This window comes from Pezoporus flaviventris, unplaced genomic scaffold, assembly GCF_033815535.1.
Source record: "Pezoporus flaviventris isolate CSIRO_AGI_PZ_B2104156 unplaced genomic scaffold, CSIRO_AGI_Pfla_v1 ptg000066l, whole genome shotgun sequence".
In the NCBI taxonomy this organism is placed as follows: domain Eukaryota; kingdom Metazoa; phylum Chordata; class Aves; order Psittaciformes; family Psittacidae; genus Pezoporus; species Pezoporus flaviventris.
The window spans coordinates 13,010,324-13,032,659 of record NW_026892614.1 but is presented as its reverse complement, the minus strand read 5'-3'; the positions used below and the strand labels follow the sequence as shown (position 1 = coordinate 13,032,659).

At 41.5% G+C, this 22,336-nt stretch overlaps 1 protein-coding gene across 4 annotated transcripts in view; it reads left to right on the top strand.

Annotated features, from left to right (window-relative positions):
- Positions 1–22,336, top strand: part of DISC1 (DISC1 scaffold protein) — a 235,023-nt gene that overhangs the window by 18,640 nt on the left and 194,047 nt on the right. For 3 of the 4 annotated variants that reach the window (XR_009746566.1, XM_061471274.1, XM_061471276.1), the window contains exons 1-2: positions 1,518–1,671; positions 20,673–21,649. Coding sequence is in view for 3 of the 4 variants with exons in the window: in XM_061471274.1 (XP_061327258.1) it covers positions 1,596–1,671; positions 20,673–21,649 (1,053 nt within the window). In the remaining variant the exon portion in view is untranslated. Of the gene's footprint in view, positions 1–1,517; positions 1,672–20,672; positions 21,650–22,336 lie in introns of those variants that run through there. The other variant, XM_061471275.1, reaches the window with a different exon arrangement.

The following is a 22,336-nucleotide window of genomic DNA, read 5'->3' as shown; positions in this document are numbered from 1 at the left end:
TAGTGATTCATGGTTGAAGCAGATACTACTTTAGCAAAGGTAATAAAAAGCTGTAGTCAGTGGATAGTCATAAGCTTATATAAAGCTTGCAATTATGGGTACCAATAGAGAGAATACTGACAGTAAAGAAATACTAGGGACAGCAAAAGGTGATGCATGTGTTAACTAGGGAGAAGAAGATACAAGGGAAATTATGGAGGATTAAAATTATCTAAGGCACAAAACAGGAGAGGGTTTTTAGGAGAAAGTTATATTGTTGCAATGATCTGTAAGTTCACGGGGACAGCCTCAGGAAAGGTATAGTGATCTTCAAAAAAGGACTTGAAATTATCTGCTGTATATTGTTGTGTGTTAACTCTGGTAGGTAGCTAAGCCCCATGCAGCTCCTTGCTCATTCTCCCTGCCTTGGTGAGATGAGTACCACAAATATAAAAGCGAGAAAATTCATGGATTGAGGTATAGACAGTTTAATAGGTAAATCAAAAGCTGCATGCACATAGCAAAATAAGGAATTCATTTGCTGCTTCCCATTGGCAGGCAGCTGTTGAGCCATCCTCAGGACAGCAGGGCTCCATCACACATAACAGTCACTTGGGAGGACAAACACCATCGCTCTCAGCATACCCCTCCCTTCCTTCTTCCACTCAACCTTTACTGCTGGGCATGATGCCATATGGATATATGGTCTGAGATATCCCTTTGGTCACTTGGGGTCAGCTGTCCCAGTTGTGTCCCCTCACAGCTTCTTGTGCAGCTGCAGCCCACTCGCAGGGCAGTCTGATTAGCAAAAAAGGCCTAGAGGCCAGTGTAAGCACTTCTCAGTAGTGACTAAACCATCCCTGAATTGTCAACACTGGTCACAAATCCAAACCAGAGCCCTACAATGAAGAAAATTGCCTCTATCCTAGCCAAACCCCATACATATATATATAAATGACAGCACAACAAAATGGAAAGGGTCTGTGTTTGACATCTAGATACAAAGCCAATAAAAATATGTATGAAGGGTTGGCTACTTGAAGCCAATGAATACCGTGCTATCCAACTGTACACACACTCTAATGAAGTCAGTATCTGACACACAACGCAGTGCCACAGCAGGCCTCATGAGCAGTCACACTATGGCTGTCAGACCCAACCAGTGCACAGTGCAGCTACCTTTGAAAGCAGATCGATTCCCAATAGTATATTTGGTATATATATTTGGTATAGCCGTATCACCATGATGCTCGGATGCGCAAGAGGGAGCCTGTATGCCTCTGTATGTGTGGCAGAGGTGGCTCTTCTTGTGCGCTAATCCCGTCAGGGTGATGCAGATGGGGAGTGCGAGCGTAGTCATCCTAACTTAATGCCGATGTGCTGCAGACCTGAGGGAGCAGAGACCCTACAGCCTGAGATCGCTGCACGGACAAGGGCCGGCCTTGCCCGAAGCGCGTTGCTCGCTGGGCCTGTGCACAGCTCCACACTGGGCCCAACCGCGGCCCACTCCCTCTCCAGGGCGGTGGAGCTGCCTGCGGCCCGCCTCCGGCTGGGAGGGGCCGGCGCCACGGCCGCTTTCCGCCCCGGTGAGGAACGGGGTGCAGGGGGGACCCGGGATGTGGCGGCTGCAGTCCCGGCCGGGCGGTACCGACAGGCGGCGCCGCGGCGGCGGGGGGGAGGCGGCAAGCTCAGGTGAGGGGGCGGCCTGAGGGCCCCGCGGCTGCTGACGGGGAGGGCGGCCCGGGCCGGCGGCGTGAGGAGGGGAGAGGGACGTTCCCCTCCTCACGCCGTCAGCCCGGTGGGGCAGGTAACCCGGGACGGAGGAGAGCGACGCTGAGCCCTAATGGGGCCAGGGCTGGCAGCGCTTCTCCCTGCTGGAGGCGCCGGCTGGATCGGTTGGATGTAGCCTTCAGGTTGGGAAGGCCGGCAGCTCTGATGTTGGGAGTCCTGTTGAGCACTGGGGAATTAAGGGTGGAAAAATACGGATTTCTCGTTTCTCAGCCTGAAAGTTTTGGGATATTTAATCTTAAACCCCAGTGATGATAGCTTTTATTTCACAGTAAATACAGTCTAAGAAACTGTGCTCGAACATTGAAATGACATGCTTGTTATCTTTTTAACTCAAAAAAAATCCTTCAATTTCATTTCAGCCAATGTGAGAACAGTTACATTGATACAAAGATGTGTAGTTTATTGTTTTTAAAATGACCAACTGCAGAGAGGGAAGTAACAGTCACCCATATGCTGCCTCCAAACTGGGCTTAAAGAAAGAGAAAGGAAACTGACATCTCAATAGAGAAACTGTGCATATATACTCTTATGCATGAGTTTTATCAGTGCGGATGTGCTGCTCTCCTCTTTCCTGAGAGCGACAGCCATCAGCTGGCCCAAGCTAGGGCTGCCTGTGTTACCAGCGCTGGTGCTGGTGAAAGGCTGGAGCTGTGGGGGGATTCTGGGAAAAATAGTACTACACCTTTCCCAGGGGAGCTGGAAGAAAGACATGTCACTCACCGGGTGCGTCCACTGCCTTTTGGGTTGTTTGGGGTACATGGTTCTCCCAGCTCCATTAGTCGAGCAAGACTTTCTGCAAACGCTTCAGTTGTCCTTGCCAGTGGTTTTGTAGAAACCAGCTCATTCATGTTTTGGTAATCCACACTAATCTTTGTGTACAAGTGCTTGAGTAACTTTTTGCTGTGCTTCTGAATAGAGATTTAAGAGCTCTGCAGTGAAGTGCTTTTATAAGAAGGGCTTTCACAAAGTATGCTGCAGAACACATACCAGCAAGCGCTACTGGTAATTAAAAGTAAATGAGAGATTTGAGAGAAACGAGCAAAGTACACCAGGATGCATTATCTCTGGCTTTATCCTTTTGTATTTGTTTATTTTACTTGCTAATAAGCTAGTGGCCTTACAGTAACTCATGGAAATGCGTGTTCTTCTTTATTAAAATTTTCTTATGTAACTACTGAAGTCTCTGATAATGTTGTATGGGTATTCCCCATGTCATTGCTGAAAAGGAAGGCGCTGAGAGTGGTTTTCCAGTTGAAGCTGCAGATTTTTACTAGGGCTTTAAGCACTTATGAAACTGAAAAGTAAGGATATTTAGAATAAATATTTGATGTAAAAAGAACTAAGTTGAGTTTAGAGGTTTGTGGTTACTTAAAATGTTGTGGTCATGATGGGTTGGGGGAATGTAAATGAACCTCCAAATGCTCATGAACAGTGTTTTGTATACTTGTGATTAAGACCATATCCAACTATGTCTTCCTCCCCCCCCCCCCCCTTGCTTCTCAGTGCTTATTCTATTAAAGTTACCACTTTTCTGTATTGTTCATTGAGATTAGGCAGTGAAAATAACCTCTTCTCATACACGATGCTGATGATTACAGTGCAGCAGCACTCTAAAGAGTGGTAAGAGGCAAGTATTGTATTGCTGCTGGCTTCCTCTCTCTTCAAACTTAGATAAATCAGCCTTTGTTCTCTTCAGTTAAGTGAAGTCAAAAGTTTGGGCCTAAGCTGCTGCTTCTGGAATTGTAGTGGGGTCATGTAAGAAAAGAGGATTTATTAGCACCAGGATAAATTAATTGTGATGAACAGGAAGACGAAAAGCACTGCAAACAATGTTTTGTACTCACAAAAGGGAAAACCCTAAAGGTTAATTCTGACTTTGTTCACAAATTAGGCACACTTGGTTAGGCTTTTTTTGCTCACCATAACTTGGGCCTCCCACAGCTACTGAACCACCTGACCTTTCAAATGGGATTTACTGGAGTGTGTAACACTCCTGGGAGTGCTCCTTGGGAGTTATGATTTTTTTGGGGGTCATTTTAGCATTGGATTTCCTTGTGCAGACCTTCTTCCTAATTGAGCGGTGGACAGACTGTGGCCTTTTCTGGTTTTGACCATAATACTAACCAAATATTATAATATATATATATAAATATTATATATAATATTATAATACTGACCAAATATTAACAACTCTGGTGGAAAGGGGTTTTCTTACCTCCTTTGGAGTATATCGGCCTCAAAGGTGAGCAGAAAGGAACCTGCAGAGTTGCCATAGTGATTTCCAAGTTCATCCTTAGCATCTTGCATCTTTTTCCAGAGAGCAGTCCTTTCATGCTGTGTCACTTAGATTACGATTGAGCTCACGGTATGTTGTAATACTGTTCAATATCCTTGAAGGAAAACTGCTGCAAAACCCTTATGTATTCGGGATGAATGTGCCCTTTGTAAATCAGCAGTCACACGAGGAGAAAGTTGGCCCTCTTGCACAGAACAAAGACTGCTGTGCCTATGTTATGCCTGATAGTATCCTTACTTGGAGGTGTTTACTTAATTCTGTGTAATGTTAAATATTTAACTCTCCATTTAATTTTCTGTTTTCTTCTCTTTCAGCACATGGGCACAGATTCTGTTAACTGCTCACCTGAAAAATGCTTTCAGGGAGAAACATTTCTTTATTGGGCCTCATAGCTACTGCTGCTGTGGAATCTGAGATCTGCTGTCGACATTGTCTGTTAAACATGAGTTTTCTGTATGGAAATTGAATTAGCTTTTGACATGGAGTTACTTCCCTATTTATTGACTGACGCTGAGAATGTAAAGTGTCTTAACGACTAATCTGAAGTCTGCAGGCAGAGGGCCGAGATCATGTGCTTGCCTCAAGTAGGGCTTCTTTGTTCAGCGCGACTCCTTTGGGGCATGCAGAATTTGGATTCTGCCTTCCCTTTGTACATACTGTACAGTGCTGCTCCCTCTGTTTTAGACCCTCCTTCATTGTACAGCCATGTTTCCTTCCAGTCTTATTGTCTCTGTGTGATAAATTACTAATTGGGACCTTGCTGCCTAATGAGTATGATCCGTGGCACTTTCTATTCTTTCTCATCCCCTCTTCCCTTTCCTTCCTCTCTTACTGCCTTACAAATAGGTGTATTAGTTTGCAACCCTGATGTCTGAGTAAATTGTCTAGTTACTCTGCTCTTTTTGCCTTCTGTCAATATGTTTATTTATAACAACAGCAAATGTAAAAATAAATATTTTTACCTTGAAAAGTAAATATTTATTATGTAAACAGCTGTGTACTCATTTAGGGATGGAAAGTGGAAAATGCATTTTCTTAATAGTGCTTCACTAGCTCCTTTTGTTTCAAAGGTGTATGCATTACCTGTATTTATAGGTCAGATCAAACAGCATCTGAATCAGAACTACAGGTATAACAATAATTTGCTAAGCACAGTGTATGTATGCTCAGATAATAAAATCTCCTTGGAAGAGAGCTGTGTGGGAGAAGTGGCTGCTTGAAACTTATAGCAGAATGAATGTGATGTGTGTGAACTTGCCCTGTTCTCTCTAGCGACAGAAGAGTTGGTTGGAGAGGTTTCTTTTGCTGAGGGGTCAGGAAACTGTTGCAGTGGAAAATTTCTTGCTAGAGCACCTTTGAGGCAACCTGTGGAGCAAAACGTCAAGTATTATAAAACTGAGTAAGAATGAAAGGGTTAGTATCTGTGGAACAGGCAGGAACTAGAAGTTGATATTAGATTTTTTAAAGTTGTTTTGCAGATATCCTGATCTGTGTAAGGAGAGGCATGTGGCATCAGTGTGGCTTTTCAAGACATTGCTAAATTCTGCATGATAATAATAATGATGATGATGATGGAAAACTAGAATCAAATGATAGCAATGTTTTAATGTGCCTGACGATAATGAAGTTTGACAGCGGCTCCATGACTTTGCAAATTGATGGGGTTAGCAGAGTATTCTGTAGCTCAGCTCATATCTCTGGTAGCTCTTGGAATTAAAATTGGCAGTCAGGCCTTTGGGTCTGAAAAGTATGTTTTGACCATTGAAATAAACCGTTCTTAGGGTCTTTTAGTTTTGGTTTTGGAAAGCCATAAAGCCTCCAGAGAGGAGAAGTGGAAAGATGATTTTTCCTGCTAGTAAACTGCTTTCTTGCTGTTTTAGTGGGATGCCAGAAGTGTTTTATTTCCCATTTTTAATGTTATCATGGTAAGTATCCTTTCCACTGGCATATCAGCTTAGTTTTATGGTTTATCACTTCTGCAGATATACAAGCACCTGGAATGGTGGTTGTGGAGACTACTTGCAAGGCCAAATGCTTATAGACAGAGGCTTTTTTCTTATGTTATGGCTATCTAATTCTTGTGGTCCGATTGTTTCCCTTCCCTCATGAGCAAATGTTTGACTTGAGGGGCGCACCCCAGGGTTTCAAGGAAGGACCATCCCCAAACCTGTTCAGTGTGGTGAATCCAGGTAGCCTCAGCCCTGTAAAATATGTGACTTTTTGTTGTAAGGGCTAAGCTGATCATATGAGGAAGGGCTTGATTTCCACTGTTGTTGGAGAGTAAAGCTTACCCTTCTCTGTTAGTAACCATCCCTGGCCAAAACCTTGAGGCAGGGATAAGGTTGAGTTTCATGTGCTGGTCTAATGTCCAGCTGCTTCCTGTTGTTGATGGCCCATGGAGACTCAGGTGGGGGGGGAGGGGAATGGGCAGTGCAGCCGTTTGCTGAGGGTTGGCTATTCTCTTTTATTGAGCAGTGCATTAATCTGTCAGTATTTGCTCTAATAGCTCAGGCTCTGATTAGGAGAGCTGAGCTGTTGACATCTCAGCTTCAGTCTTGAAGAGCAATAGGCACACTGATCTCAGGAGAGCAGGACAGACAATAGCTGAGTTTGGTGGTGCTTTATATTGCTGGAGCAAGATTTCCATGATTTTAACACCTTTGTGGTTGCTGTGTCCAAAGTGGAAGTGACACAAAAGGGGTGCTGACATATATGCATCAGCAGTGGTGTAGAGGCTTGGGGCCATGCAATGCTGTTGGACACCCTGTCCCAGGCTATGCTGGCACTGTGGTGGGGCATCAGTGTTTTACCACAGCACTGTGCTGAATATTTGGTCCTGTACAGCCAGACCCCTGGGTTAGGAGAGAAGTACATTTTTATTTGCTTAAAGCAGTGAAAACCTTGAGGAGACCCTTGCTGAAATTGTGTGAGAAGGGCCCGGTCACCAGGGCCTGGAGTGCAGCACCAGTGCAGATGGTTGTCTGTGTGTTTTTGCTCTCATACTAGTTAATAATCAACAGGTATTACATTTCCCCTTTCCCTGGGAAAGTTGAACGTGCTCATGGCAAGACAGCTGCTGTAGTGTTTCCATGCTTGTAGTCTGTCAGGGTCTTGTACAGACTTGGCCATGAGAGACGCTGCTGCGGTTAATGGTTCCCTCTGAGCAGTGCATCAATTCTGCTTCCTGTGAGAATGAGGACAGAGGAAAAGTCCTGCTTTTCCTCTAAGGACAGAGGAAAAGGGAGTCTCTGGTTGCTGTAAAATGAAAAATGACCAGCACCTGCTTTTTCTTAGAGTGTAGTAGGTAAGGTTTGTTGTCTTTGGGTTGAAGAGAATGGGTATATTCATGCAATTCACTTTCCAAATTAATTAAATATAATTTTAAAATAATTTAGCTGTGCTATAACTATTGATAATGGTGTGTAGCAACAGCTTTGCTGTGTTTCTGGTGAGCTTGGTGTGGCACTGAATTTTTTGATGGGTGTGTCCAGACCTATCTACTGGGTCTGGACACACGTGCTTCTTATATTATTACTTCCCGCGCTGCCAGGTCTTATAGAAACAATGTGTGCTTTACATAGGCATTAAATGTGGCACTAGGAAGTTTAGATTAGCTGTGGCTTTAATATTGAAAGGCCAGTATGGCATGACTGTTCAGTGCAAGCCATTTGAGAAGTACATGAGGTTGCTGTCTTCAAAGTTTCTTCTTAGGAGCAATTGTTCTACATGTTAGCTGTCTAAAATGATCTTTAATGACTTGAAAATCATGATACAAAATATGAAAGTAGTTTTTAAAAGGAGGATTACAATGCAGAGAGCTAAGTAGGGAATAATAATAGAAGTAGTAATAATAAAAAAAAAAAACAAAACTGACCAGGTAAAGACAATGCAGAGGACAGCTTAAGGCTGTTCTAAGGAATTCTGTGTAGCAGCCTGTGTATTTTGAGCACCTACAGTGCAAAGTAGTGGAAGAAGAAAGAAATCAGCCCCAGAAATTTCTCTAATTCTATATAAAACCAAGAAGGAGAATAGAAAGAACTGTATTCGTGCACTCAGTTACATAGAACATGTACATTCTTGGCATGGTTATGGGTGCCTGACTCAGCTGTGTGGCAGAGTGTTCAGGTTTGCCTTTTTTCATGCCCATGTTAGAATTAGACTTTATGGACAGAATAGAGTAGAGGCAATATTCTGTGTGCAGAGGTTGTCTTCCTCATTCCTTTGCCAGGAAATCTGTGTGAGAGGCAGATTTCATTGCAGCTGTTCAAATGTGATATTTCTCTGTGTGTGTGTTTAATGCCCTTAGCACCATTTAAGGGATTATGTTTCTGAGAGGCAAGTGTCTTCAGACAGTTATAGTCTTGCAGATGGCTCTGTCTTGGCCTCCAGTTGGCAAGCAACCTAGGAAAAGGTATCAAAATATTTTTTAATAATAGTAAACTGAGTGATGCCTTGAGAGAAATGCTCTCCAATGTTTGTACAAGCAATAAAAGAGTCTCAGTAATAAACATTTTGTGAAATAACAGCAGTAGATCAAAGTGATGTTTAAGTGATGCTCATGAGCATCATTTTATCACCAGCTAACCACTAAAGGTCTGCTGCTGTGGAACATAGGTGTTATTGTGTTGTTATGCCTTGTTGTGTCTGTCTTGCTTAAGGCACTGACCATCACTAAAGTTTGTGATTTGTGTGTGTCTGTGTGTGCTGGATGCTTAAATGCTGGTTGTGAACCTATTTATTTCAAGTACTGAACTTTGTTCTTAATTTTGTTCATAGAAAGTCAGCTGTTTCCAGCTTCCAGGATGTGGCAACACTATTGCTTAACTTCCTTGTGGCTCCTTTGTGGAGTTAAATCAGATAAATTGCTTTTTTGCAAATTTGGATGCATCTTCACATGTAAAACTCTTGAACTGTTGTTGTGTATATAAACAACTAGTGGAATACTGCAAATCCTGAGACATGTATTTAAAGCTTAGAGGTAAGATAGGATAGCTTGGGTTGGACCAGGAGGTCTCTGGTCCAACTCCCTGGTCAAAGCAGGGCTGACTCTGAAGTGGAGCCAGGTTGCTCAGAGCTTTACCCTGTTGGGCCTAGAAAACCTCCAAGGACTGCATGACCTCTCTGAGCAGCCTGCTCCACTGCTTGGCTGGCATCAGGGTGAAAAGGTTTTCCTTTGTATCCAGTCTGAACGTCTCTTAAGTTATGCCCGTCTCTTTCTTGTCCTACCCCTGTGTACTGTTGTGTATGGTTTGCTGTTATCCTCACTATTCGTATGTAGCACCTTAGGAATGTTGTTGCTAGTGGAGGGTAATCAAATGCCATTTATAATGTCTTTAATGGAAGTTTTAGACTACCACTCTTGGCATTCTTTGATTTACTTTCTTCCTATAGCATAAAATAGTATTGTATTTGCTGAAGTTTAATGTTGCTGCAAATATATCTTTATACCCAAAGAGGGCATTCTAACCTTAAAGATGTTCTTAGTTCTGCCTCTGTGGCTTTCTCTGATGATAGAGAAGTCCTTGCTTATGACTCAGGCTTTAAGGTAATTTAAGACGTTTCATACATTTTTGTTCAGTAAAGCACTATGACACTTTCATTACAGAGAAATTAAAATCCATGTGTCTTCTCAGTATCTCTCACAGTTTTATTGGCACCTCTTTGTTTTTATAAGGCTATTCATGCATGATGTTCCTGCTCACTGAGCATTGGAGGGAAAGGACGTTTTTCAGGTTGTGAAACTTTTGCAGGTACCTTCAGAATACTGTGAGTTTCCCTTTTGCCCTAGTCAGGACAGGATTTAAAAGGCTTCCAGCTTAAAGGTAGCAGTGTTCCACTTGGAAATTAAAGGAGCCTGTTCATGAACTTCTGTCTATAGTCTGATGGACTTACTTGACACAGTTATTTTATAAATATACTTTCCTGTACCAGATCTGTGGATTAGTAAAGATTTGTTTACAAAATTTGGAATACAAAGACATAAGCAAGCACAAGTCATATTATAGGTAAGTTAAGTTGAGTCATGTAAATATCATGTTTGTATTTGCTTCAAATTTCTGGTGAAAATGTAAGTTAAACCTGAAGTTTCCAATGAAATTTCACTGCACAGAATTCCACACAGGATGGCCTTATTGCTGGGATTTGCCTTGGAGGGAACCTACGACTCCAAGGTTTGATAGCTTTGAGACTATTCAGCTAAATTCTATTCAGATGCTGCTTTTAAAGAATCAAATATTTTCCATGAAGACAGGAGCTGTAAAGGTACAAAGCCTTAGGTGTATCCTTATAGTGAAAATGCTTTCTCTCTAGCTGTCTTTCAGGAGTCCTGCGTTAAGTCCTTAGTTCTGTCTTGGGTGTACTTTGTGACTTGGGTAAATTGTGTAGCTTCTCATGAGGTCTGCTTTAACCACAGGTTACTGCAGTACCTCAGGACTCGTGAGATCAAATGTCTCTGAAAATGCATTGCTTTCCTTGAAAGGAAGCTACAGCAGTTCTGCCTGCTACTTTTTAACAATAATACTTGTCAGTAGTACTATGTGTAAACCTGAAAGAAGCCGGGGAAGAAATTTCCTGCTGTTGCTACAGTAGTATGAAGGAGGGGGCTGTTCCAAACAACTGAAAGTGATAGGCAAATGTGAGTGACTTTGCACAGGACCCGCTAATCCTGGATTCTAAATTCAGGTTTTCTAAAGCAATAAATAAAATAAAAAAAAAAACCAAAAAACAACTCAAACAGTATGGGAAATAATGAGTTAATGATCTGTATTTATTTTGGAAAACAATTTGAATGACGCTCAAAGTTTTTCTCTGCCAAGCTTTTTGCTTCTGCGGCAGATCTTCTCAGGTGTGTGTGTTTAACACCATATGGTACAATCTGCACCTTTTAAAATCCACTTAAAATGCTAAACTGAATCCAGAATATGTTGACCTAAAAAAAAAAAAAGGGGGTTGGCTTACTCAAGACAATCTTAATACAGAGAATATTTTGGAAAGGTAGCTCTGATTTTTGCATTTACTTTTAATTATTTTTTAACTTAAAGTATTTTGCTGAGGACTTTTGTTTCATTACAGTATCACACAGTGTGGTACTTGCACCCAAGAAACATCTGCAAGTTATCATTAGGAACATGAGTAAGGGTACAATTTCTCTGAAGATAATACTGTGCTTTAATTTACATGGGGAATAGAAGCAGACAGGTGAGGTTCAGTGAAAGGTGGCAGATCCTATGGCCTTGTACTTAGGTGGGAGTACTTAAGTGAATTACAAATAGCATGTGGCAGAAGTAAGTTAAAAAATCCTCTGGCAAAAATCTGGGCTTTTGTTGAGCATCATAGGCATATGTTAATAAGTATAACCTGTATTATTAGCTAATGTATGTTTGCCCAGGGAGGCTGTCAGAGTAAATTGTGGCAGGTAATTGTCTTGATTTCCTAGACATGAATAGCAGTGATTTAGAGTCATGGGAAAGAAGCTCTTACAAGAGTGTTTTTATTGAGTTGATCTCAAAGGAGATGAATGGAGCCAGTGTGCCTTTAGAGTGGGGTTTGGTTTAGATGCTCAAACAAACTATGTGTGTGCTGTGAAAGAGGTAACAAGAGCCCTGAGAACTGGTTGCAGTCCTGATAGTCAAAAGGCAGAGCACCTGGGGGCAAGCAATGAAATCAGTGGGCACAGCTGAAGTGGGGTTGGGCTCCTTTTAAATGCGCCTGGAGAAGCCTAGAAACTTCTGAGCCCTGCTGATGGGGACAGTGAAGCAGGAAGGGTTTCCACCATGGAAAGGGATGGGGTCCTTTGGAGGAGAATGGGGAACTGGACAGTCTGGAAGCTCATGTAAAGGAGACTTTTGGAGTCAAGTTGAAAGGTGCTTGATAGCTGTTGTGAGGGGAATCCTGTTAATGGGTATGGGGGAGGCTTGAGCATATCAGGGTAGTGACAAATAGGATAAACCAAAAAGGACTAAAGGGGTGGTGTTGAGGAGTGATATCAGGAAAGAGAGTGTTTCTGTGTGATTTTGAATGTTGCTTGGGAGCTTTGTGGCTGGTTAGTGCTATAGATGGTATAGCATCAAGCATGACCCTCAGTGTGAAGTCTAGAGCAGCAAGTGGAAAGATTTCTGGTACAGCTATCTTTTTCACTTACTTGAAGAGAAATACGCAATTGGTTTGTGAGACTAATTGGGAATAAAAAATGCAAGGGAAGTTGGTGAAAAAGAAGTCAGGGTTTGATGGGAGTGGTGGAAAGCGTGCAGCGTTGGGATTGGCAGAATTGGAATGGATACAAGTGACAGTGAAAGTAGATCTGTTGGTGTTGATGATGTCCTCCCACAGTGGGCATGGCTTTTGGATGTGTGGGAAGACAGGGCTTTGGTCCTCTTGAGTTGTTAGTTTCCAGTTGTGGTGTGAGGTGTGTTGGGTGACTCTTGGGGATCTCCAGGAGTCTGGCTTTGAAGGCAGTATTCCTGCAATACCTGGTGATGTGGGTAGGAAATATCAAGTTTGACCACTAATGCCAGGGCTCTTATGTGGGGAGATGTGGACTGCTGGATGTCTAGCACTGGCAGGTGCCTTCTTTGAGTGCTCTTCAGCATTTTCTGTGAGGTCTTCTCATCCTCTGTATCAATGACAATTATCATTCTGTGCTGGCACATCGGTAAATTCTGTAATTCAATGCAGTTACCTTGTAGAGAGAAAGTATGTTCTTTCCTGGACTGTTAATTTTTTGTTGGTGGTGTAACTTGTGCTAAGCAGAGAGACTTCTGTGCCACCTTATTTATAAGCAGCTGTGTTACCTGCTAGAAGACAAGTGTTCTTGCCAATGGTTAGTAGTCTGCTGCAGTTTCAGCAACATCTACTATAGTACTTCTCCCAAAGCTTGTTGTCCTGGGTTCAGCAGTAGCAGTCATTTTTCTCCTCCTTGGTAGCTGGTGCAGTGCTGTGTTTTGAGTTTCGACCTGGGAACAGAGCGGATAACGATGTTTTGGTTTGGCCAAGGACTTTGTGAGCCTCATGCTCTGCCAGGGAAGAGCGGAAGGCAGGAGGAAGCAGAGACAGGACACCTGACCCAAACTGACCAGAGAGGTATTCCATACCACAGCACATCATGCCCAGGAGGTAACTGGGAGTTAGCCGGAAGGGCTGGGGCACTGCGGGGTTGGAGGAGGTATCGGTTGGTGCTTGGTCTGGTTGGGGGGGGGAGTGAGTTATCGGTCGGCTGGTGGTGAGGTGTTGTATTCTCTTCGCCTGTTATTTCCTTTATCAGTATTATTATTGGTGGTAGCAGCAGTGATTTGTGTTATACCTTAGTTACTGGACTGTTCTTATCTCAACCTGTGGGAGTTGCATTCTTTTGATTCTCCTCTCCATCCCTCCGGGAGGAGGGAAAGAAGGGAGGAGTGAGTGAACGAGTTGCCTGACTGGGTTTAAACCATGACACTTGTTCACACGGTAATTCCAGAATTGCACCTGAACCATTTTGTTTTCTCCTCTATGCTAGAGGAAAAGGATATAACTGATGTCTTTGCTTCTGTGGTCCCGGGCACCATAAAACAAATGTTTTGTTTCTGTTTTGTCTGTTTACTGCCATGGGTATGAGTTGTAAAGGTCAAGCCATATTCTTACCTCGAAAGCGATGTTGTGTGCTGCTTTCCTCCTTACCAGTGTAGGTCTCTAAGTGAACTGCGCTGAGCTTGCTGGAGCATGAAGGTTGACTCATTGCAGGCTATGACATGGACTGATGATGCAAAGTACTGCTGGCCTTTATCAAGGACATGTGTTACTGAAGTTGTCTGTGTAGTTTTTGAGGATAGGAGAGCAGTGTTGAAGTCTGTGCCTCATGAGTTCAGCTGAGAATTATCTTGCCACTCAGTGTGGTGATTAATTGTTAGCCAGCAGAAACACAATCCACAATCACTGCAGCAGAGAGTGGAGGATATCACGAGTACAGAAATTTGGTGGGAGCATGAAGAGTTGCAGTGATTCATGCAAAGCCCTAAGAGTTTCTTTCTGGGGGAGCAGGGTGAGAGACTGGTGCTGCTCATTTGCCTGCCTCCTCGCTGCATGTGGGCTCTGTCACATGCATTGCTGTAATTGCAGTTTCTGTACATGCCTGGCTTAAGCAGTGTCTTGTATTCAAGCTGCATCCTGAGGTGCTGTGCTTTCTGTGGGAAGTTATTGCTCAGCTTTCCTGGTGTCTGGAAGTCCATTCCATCCCTGTTGCTGTCTAGACAGCATTGACGCTGCATCCTGACAAGCGTGACTGGTGATGTAAGGTAAACTTCCTTCAGCAGGCAAAGGAGGAGCATTTGTCCTGGGACTTTGATATTAAATTGTAAAGCTAAAAGCATTCCGACTCCTCACCCTTGGCAATATAGGAACTGCCACATTGTTTTATTTTCATTAGATGTGATCACTACTGAGCTGTTAAGAGAAAATTACTTTCTATTTCAGTAAGCTCAATTCTGGTTTCAGACTGACTTTGCATCAGCTGCTTAATTTGGAACCCGCTTTCTTGGTGAAATTAAAAATTCAAATCTCCAAGCTGGAGAACTCAAACTGTGCTTGAATTAGAAATTGACTGCTGTCAATGTGCTCTCACACTTCACTTTTTTTAAAATTTCTCCCTCCCCCTGACGAGTTTTATATTAGAGTCTTGCTGTAGATGATCTGACTGAGCAGAAGTGGTGGGAATCCACACTGTCATTCTGTAGACAGAGTGATGAAAGAGAAGTGTGGTGTGTTAAACAGACCGTTCGTGAAAGGACTGCTGTGTACTGATTTCATAGTTACATGCATATTTGGTGAAGTACTTCTATGGGAGATGACTGCAAACCCATTGTGTTGTTTGCAAATTAATTTAGGACCTAAGCAAACTTCACCGTTTCTGTTAAAAATCCTTGTTCCCCTGTTTCTGTGTAACATTTAAAACTGTTTTCAGATCTTGACTGAAAGAACCAGAACATCTCTATGCTTGAGACATTTGTGTAAAAATAAGCATTGGTTCTCTATTGTGAGAATTCTTGCTAGGTTTGCAATTTGTGTGTCGTTCTGCCTCTTTGGAAAGTGGATAATAGTCTCAATTACTGAACTATAAGTTAAAAATAATTATGCTCAGAGGTTTAAAACAAATTGGGCTGGATATTTTTGAGGAAGTTAAAAGTCTTCTGTTACTGAGTGTGCTGAAGGAGTCCAGTGCTGGTACTGGCTTGTTTTTCCAGACCTGCTTGTGTTCTCCCCCAGGGTGTTTTATTGTACATCGGGGGTCCACTCTCTGGAACTAGATGATCTTTAAGGTCCTTTCCAATTCAAACCATTCTATGATTCTGTGATCTAAGTGTTCCTGCTTAATTGGGACAGCAGAGTCACCTGGCTGTTCTAGAGTAAATCTGGCCAATTACTTTTCTGGCCAATAAAATGTGTTTCCTTGTAATGCCACAGTGAAGAAGTTGGGAGGTGTAATTTTCATTCAGCTTAGAGGAATGCAATTTCCTATAATAGCCAAACCTTAGGTCTCAGATTGCCAGCCATAGGGTGTTGATTAGTTATCAAATAGGCCTTTACATTGTGACTGCATGCTTTCATAAGCTGGCTACTTGTATTTTTAAATTTGAAAAGATCAGAAAGGCATATTTCTGTTCTTTCTGTCACATCAAGGTGCTTAGGCCCTGATTCAGCAAGGCACTTGCTTGAGAAAAAAGCCTGCTTTATGTGCAGTCAGTGCCCTGCTGAATACTGATGATGCAGATGTGTTTTAAAGTTTTAGTAGTATCAAGCACAATTACAGTATGTAATTAAGCAAATTCTTTATTCCCCCTGACTAAGTAGGTGATTATTACTGATATGGGAAGCTTTTGATATTTATCAGCTTACTTTTTAACAGCTATTTTTCTTTTTTTTTTTCCTTAGTGTTTAGGCAAACCTGTGTTTAAAACCATTTTTCCTGAAGGGGGAAAAAAGAAGTTTATGGCATATTGAAACTGGTATCAGCTAATGTGATTCTTACTGTAGTGAGAGGTGCTGTAATTTCATCATAGCATAAAATGAGTTGTGCTAAGGAGGTAAGTGGCTCAAATGTAACAACTCAATGACGTGTGTTATGGGAGTGTGTCAATACAAACACAATTACTTAAACACTGGCTATGGAAGATCACTTTGACTTCTAAAATGCACAACTCTGAAGAGTTTTTAATGAAGAACGGAAACTAATGTGCATTTAATGACTTCAGAAAATACCGTGTATGTGCTGTCTTGGAAATTTAGCAGTTGAATAACTGAACCCAGTCTGTGACCTTAGGAATCACAGGAACTCTTAGTGGGGAAATAATTTGCAAATGGTATCAAATGTAATGTAGCTCAGCTGTTGCTTCTGTTCTGTAGATACACTTTATAAAATGCTAGATAAAGCATTGTTAACATTCCATTAGTAAGGTCAAAAAGTTGTCTGAGACCTTTGCTTTTTAAGAGTTATGAAAATCTTTATTGAGAAGTAACTTTCTTTGGAAATTTACCTGTGTAAGGCGACGGGGTGGTTTGTTTTAACATAGGCTGTGTTGAGATCAATGCCATCTTATTTTGAAGAGTTACTGGTATCTTTGAAATTCAGCAAATGAATTAAAATATAACTAATTGGGAACCTGAAACATTTTATATATTTTAATGATGTAGGAACTGAACAGTAATGGTTATTGTCATGTCAGATCAAATAATCCCTGGGAGATTATTTTTTTACTGGTATGTTAAATGTTTGTGTGTCTATATTTGTAAATGATAAATATTGTCATCTCACTTTGTTGGCATACAGTTTTATGCAGATGTTTAAGGCTTCCCTAACAGAAGGAGCGCTACATAAATGGCTTGGAGCAGTGCTTTGATAGTAGGATTTGAATATGACCAAGTGTTTTTCCCTCCACACCACAGTTACCACCCACCAATGCTCTGAAGGTGAATTTGTTATTCTAATAAAAATAAAGTGTGTTTAATATAGGTGTACTCATATACTTGAGCTCTCTTTAAAACTGTACGTATAATTTCTCAGTTACTTTCAGGGAGGACTTAATGAGCTTGCAAGCATTTTGCATTGTGTCTTTAAAGCAGGGTTGGGGACATAATTGCTTCAGAGTTTCTGTGCTGATCTATAAAATCCTATTGGACTTCATAAATATGTAAGGTAGTTAAACCTGTCTGTCCACAAATGATACTGGAGCCTTTGGTGGGAAAACTGAACTGCCACTATTGTGGTAGTTTCCACTGTACCCAATTTCCCACTGAGCAGAGTGGAAAACATTCTTTGGCTTTACCTCTCCCTCTTTCTTATTACTGGTACAGCTGTGAACAACATTGCTGGTCAAGCCTTGCTTTACAATAGGCTTCCCCCTTTCCCCGTCCACTGTGCTTTTGGCTCTGAGCTGTTAGATCTTATGAAATGCTGGTCACTAGGAAAGTTTGTTATGGTGAAAAAGCTATTTTAATTATTACTGGGCTTTCAAAATTTGTATTTGAAGCAATTTGTGTAGTCTGACATTAGAATATACACTCCATCATCTTCTAGATTGTAACATATTAAAAATTAGTTTGTAGTATTATAATTGAAAGGCTCTTCTCTTCTGTTTGTGACTCTTTCCCAGGTGCATGCGTCATACAATGCATTGCATGTTGTAATGTCGGAGTATTTTAATTTCCTTCAGTTACTTCACTGTCAAGATACTGCCAGGGATCTGTGTTGATAGCCTTGAAGTTAATTGCCATCAGTTATTTGTTGTGCTTGAAACTGAGGGAATTGCAAGAAAAATTTGAGGCCTGCTTTTCTTTAGTAATCTAGCTGAATTAGTTCAGTGCAGTTTCTGTATCTGATGTGCAAACAAAGCAAGCTATGGTTGGAAGTCTATGCAGAAAACCAAAGTTTCTGTAACTAATTTCAGATACATGATGATAAACAACTGAAATTATTCTGATCTTCAAAAAAGAGATATGGCAGAAGGGTAAAGAGCACACAGGATACCCAAAGCCATAGTAGCATCCTGGCTGGGTTTCAGGATGGCTGAGGGTACTATGACTGCTCTCTGGCTGGAATCAGGGATCAGGTTGTGGCCGCCTTCTCCCTCCATCATCCCTTGGGGAAGGTGTGTGTGTTCGTGTTGAGGTGCTGGTCCCAGCTCTATGTCTGTCCCCTCCTTCTCTGGCTTATGCAGAGTGCAGCTCTGACCAGCTCAGATGCAGTTGTTCTGGGGCTTAGGACGTGCAGCCCTCTACTCGTAACATCTGCTGAACAGCCTGTGGCTTGGGCTGTAATTTTGGTCTGGTAGCCAGGTGAAGGATTTGTGCTGCTGGACTTGCCAGAAGGCATACCTGGAGTCCGTAAAGGAGCTGAATGGTAAACCTGTCTAGAGGAGCACCGAAGTGGGTGAGTTTTGCATGGACTAGTTCAAAGTACTGCAACTGTACCACTTTGGCTCCAAGAATTTGTAGAGTCGCATCCATTTCACTTTGTGTGAATATCTATGCTTTGGCCAATTTAAACCTTACTTACATTAGCTTAGTTTAAATTTGGTGTTTAAAGAGCTGTGATTATCTGTCTGCTTTAGAAATTCATAGTGATTTAGTGAGAACAATTTTAAGCTGATTTTAATTAAACCAAAGAACCTTTTCCATTTTTACAGATGAGGCCTGTGACTAGTCTTTGTAAGTGGTGATAAAGTATATCCAGTCTTAGAATGACTTTTCTGCATGACTGATTTCTTCTGCTGAAAGGAAACTTAGGCTGTTATTCTGTATATAAATTAAAAGAATTAAATTCTAAAGAACATTTTGTTCAATTTTTATTCCCTTACTCCAAAAGCAGTTCCTATTTGTTAAGACTTCTATTAAATTACTCCCAGTACAGTATTTCAGTGTCTTTTTATAGGAGGCAGGTTGATGGACTCCCTGACCTTTTTATTTCCGATTTCTGTGATGCTTTTTCCTCTGACAAAAGACAATGTAAGAGGCAGCTGGGGTATTCTAATTTATGGTGGTAGGAAGCAGAATACAGAAGCTTAACTGTAGTCACATGGTGAGATGTGCCACTATTGTTGGATGCGGAAAATGTATAAATTGCTTTTGTTGAAGGTTATTTGGAGAAAGTGTAGTGAATGTTGGAAAAATTCTTCTGGGAAGTTTCAGGTCCAATGCTTAAGTTTTTATATAGGATGTCATTGTATTGAGGTGTGTATGAAACCTGTGTTAGGAGTTTTTGAGGGGTTTAGATTACATGCATATATATCCATGTAAAAATTGTCAAAGGGTTGTAATTAGAGATGAATATTAAATTTATTGCATGTAAAGAAAAAAATTGGAAACTTGTGTTTTTGGAAGAGCCCTGTGTGGGTGATGAGAATGTTTCTGTCACCTGAGCTTTGGGCAATTGATTCCGTTTCCATGGGGCAGGTAATTGAAGGCATGATTCAGGTAGTCACTAGATCTCTTTGAAGGGTGATTCTGGTAAATAGGTCCAGTCAATATGTTTTTGTATTGCAAAACAGATCATGGTGTAGAGCTTGTGTTCTCATTGATTGTGGCAGGACAGATGAATGGAATACCTTTTGACTAGCAGCAGTAAATCCATGCGAATTTGAAAGTAGTCACCATGTAATTTTTCACCCATATTTTTTTCTACTAGATATATGCAGAAAACAAAGACCAGAACCACATTCTGATATCCCACTTTTAATGTTTGGTGTGTGGTGTTTTTGTTTTCTGTTTTTTGGGTTTTTTTTAATTAATTTTTTATTTTTATCTTGCTTCTTTCTATTCTGCTCTGCAAACAGTAAATCTGTCTTTTCACCTATGTAAGTAAGGTCTGTGTGGGGAAATTGAGCTATTGAGCTTTTTTCTTAATGATATCAATACTGCAGTAATGCTACCAATTATATGGTGGCATTAGTTTTCTAGAACCAATGGTCCTGTGTGCAAACCTTTTCCATTAACATTATATTTTGAACAATAGGTAGTACAGTAAAGCTACACGACAATGTGTAAAATATCTCATTAGACTGACATCTGCAGCTACAGACTGTTACAGAGTTGTATCTGTTCTGGGAGCAGAATCTGAGTCATTTGCTCATACTGATAACACATGGATATGAACACAAGAAACTGGATGTGAGTAACAACAGATTACGCACAAAATTTCTTTGCATGGTTCTCATCTTTTTGGTGAAAATTCAGTCCTATCCTAGATGTCCTCATAAGTCTGAAAATCATTCTGGACCAGGGAGACTTTGACCAGGACTGTGCTTTACTGTGCTGCTAAGCAAATTGAGAATGAAAAAGCATAAGAGTGGTGCTATGAATAGGGAAGATAATGCAATTCATTGTACCCAGGTTTGTGTCCCAGTTACATTAGTGAGTTTGCTTAAAAGCAGGTGCAAACTCTTTAGAAAGTGAATGAATATACACAGCATTCTCTGGCAACACCTTTTCTCCTCTACCAGCATTACGGTCAGTGTCTTTGTTCTGTTGAAACAGAAAGCAATGCACGGTGGGAAATTCCTGAAATGATTATTTTCAGATGCTGCAATATGTTAAGCCTAGGAAACTGTGGAAACACTTTAATGACTTTTTTTCCCTCCCCCAGATGTTCAGGAGCACGTCATGCCTGCAGGCTCTCTTTGTAAAAAGAAGCTGGCAAAAAGACCTGGATACATGAGGTCAGAAGCTCAGCGACAGGTAGATTTTCAGTCCCTGAGTGCCTGCAAACCATTCAGCCCAGAAGAGCTCAGGCATGGCAAGCAGCACTGTGACCACCTTGAGAGCTGCTCTGTATGCAGAAAATGCCAAAGTAACCTTGAGTTCTCATGCTGTAGTTCTGTAGCCCCTGCTAATGGGGTAACAGTGTTGTCCGCTACTGGAAATATGCCAGGATGCCACAAAAATCTTCCATGTTGCAAGAGTCCGCAGTCAGAAAACACAGCAATAATTGTTTACTCCACTGCAGCAACAAACAAAGGAGATGTTTCTGCTGTATGCTCTACACAGCAGAAAAGTGATGGTGCTAAAGTGATCAAGCCTGCAAACATGTGTGCTTTGGATCAGACAGAAGTGAGTAACAGCTGTGGATATCAAACCAGAGATGTCATTTCTCATTCTGTTGGGGCACATGATAGCTTTAGTTCAAGTTTCAGTTTCATACAGCTCTCCCTGAACTCAGCATCTGTAGCAAGAGATTCTGAAGGCAAGTCAACTGTTGAGGAAACTGAGTATGTTCGACATCCCAGCACTGCAGGAAATCTACAGAAGCCAGAAGAGATGATGCACGCTTATGAGCACTTGGGAGCTTTACATTGCTTCTCTAGGCCCTGTGAGGATTTGGAGTATGAAAATGAGACCACAGTGAACGATAAACTGCAGGACTGTGAGACTGTCTCTCTCTCAGATACAGATGCAACATACTCATATTCTACGGATTCCTCAGATGCAGCATCTGCTGGCTCTTCTGTTACCTCAGGCTATGAAAGCAGTTTTACTGCTAGTGACCATAGCTGGGATACTTTGATAAAAAAGTATGAACCAGTGCTACAGGGCTGCCTGCTTGGCAACCGTAGTACATTAAAGGTTAGTAATCTCACTTCATCTTTGCTTCCTCCCTGGCACTCAAAACATTTGTTTTTATAGAGCCCAAGTCAAAGCTGATGTAGGAGTTGGGATGTTAATGGCTTTTATCGCAGTTGTTCATGAAGGTTTACAGTAGCACTCTGCATAATAAAAGTGAGAACTGGTTTGGTTTTCTTTTTGGTACTTTAAAAAAAGAAAAGTGATATTTTTTTATAGTACCCTATTCCTGTGTTCGACCGAAACTGTGATACTCTTATTTCTGATATGTCACACATCAGTTTCTGAATTCAACAAATACCGTTTTCTTTCACAGATGGCTGTTTTGTCTGCAGTTTGGAATATCTGTAGTACGAAATTTGAGGGTGGTAGGAACTCTTTTCTTGATGCGCCATGATTTAACAACGCTAAACTTCGTAACTAGAAATGCATTAAGTTTAGCCAAGTTCTTGGAGTGAGGCATGCATATGAGAGTAACCTGTCAACTAATGATGGGTGGTCTCCCCACATGAAGAAAAATGAGGGTCAAGTCCTTGCTCTAACTCCAACTGGGAATTGAACCTTTTTTCCTTCCACACCAGAGGAGTACTGGGCTGTTGAGTCAGGAGTCCTTGTTTTTGCATTTGTGTATACCCACGTATATATCTACCACACAGGCAGTCTGATTCACTGTGTTTGTTTTTGTGGGAA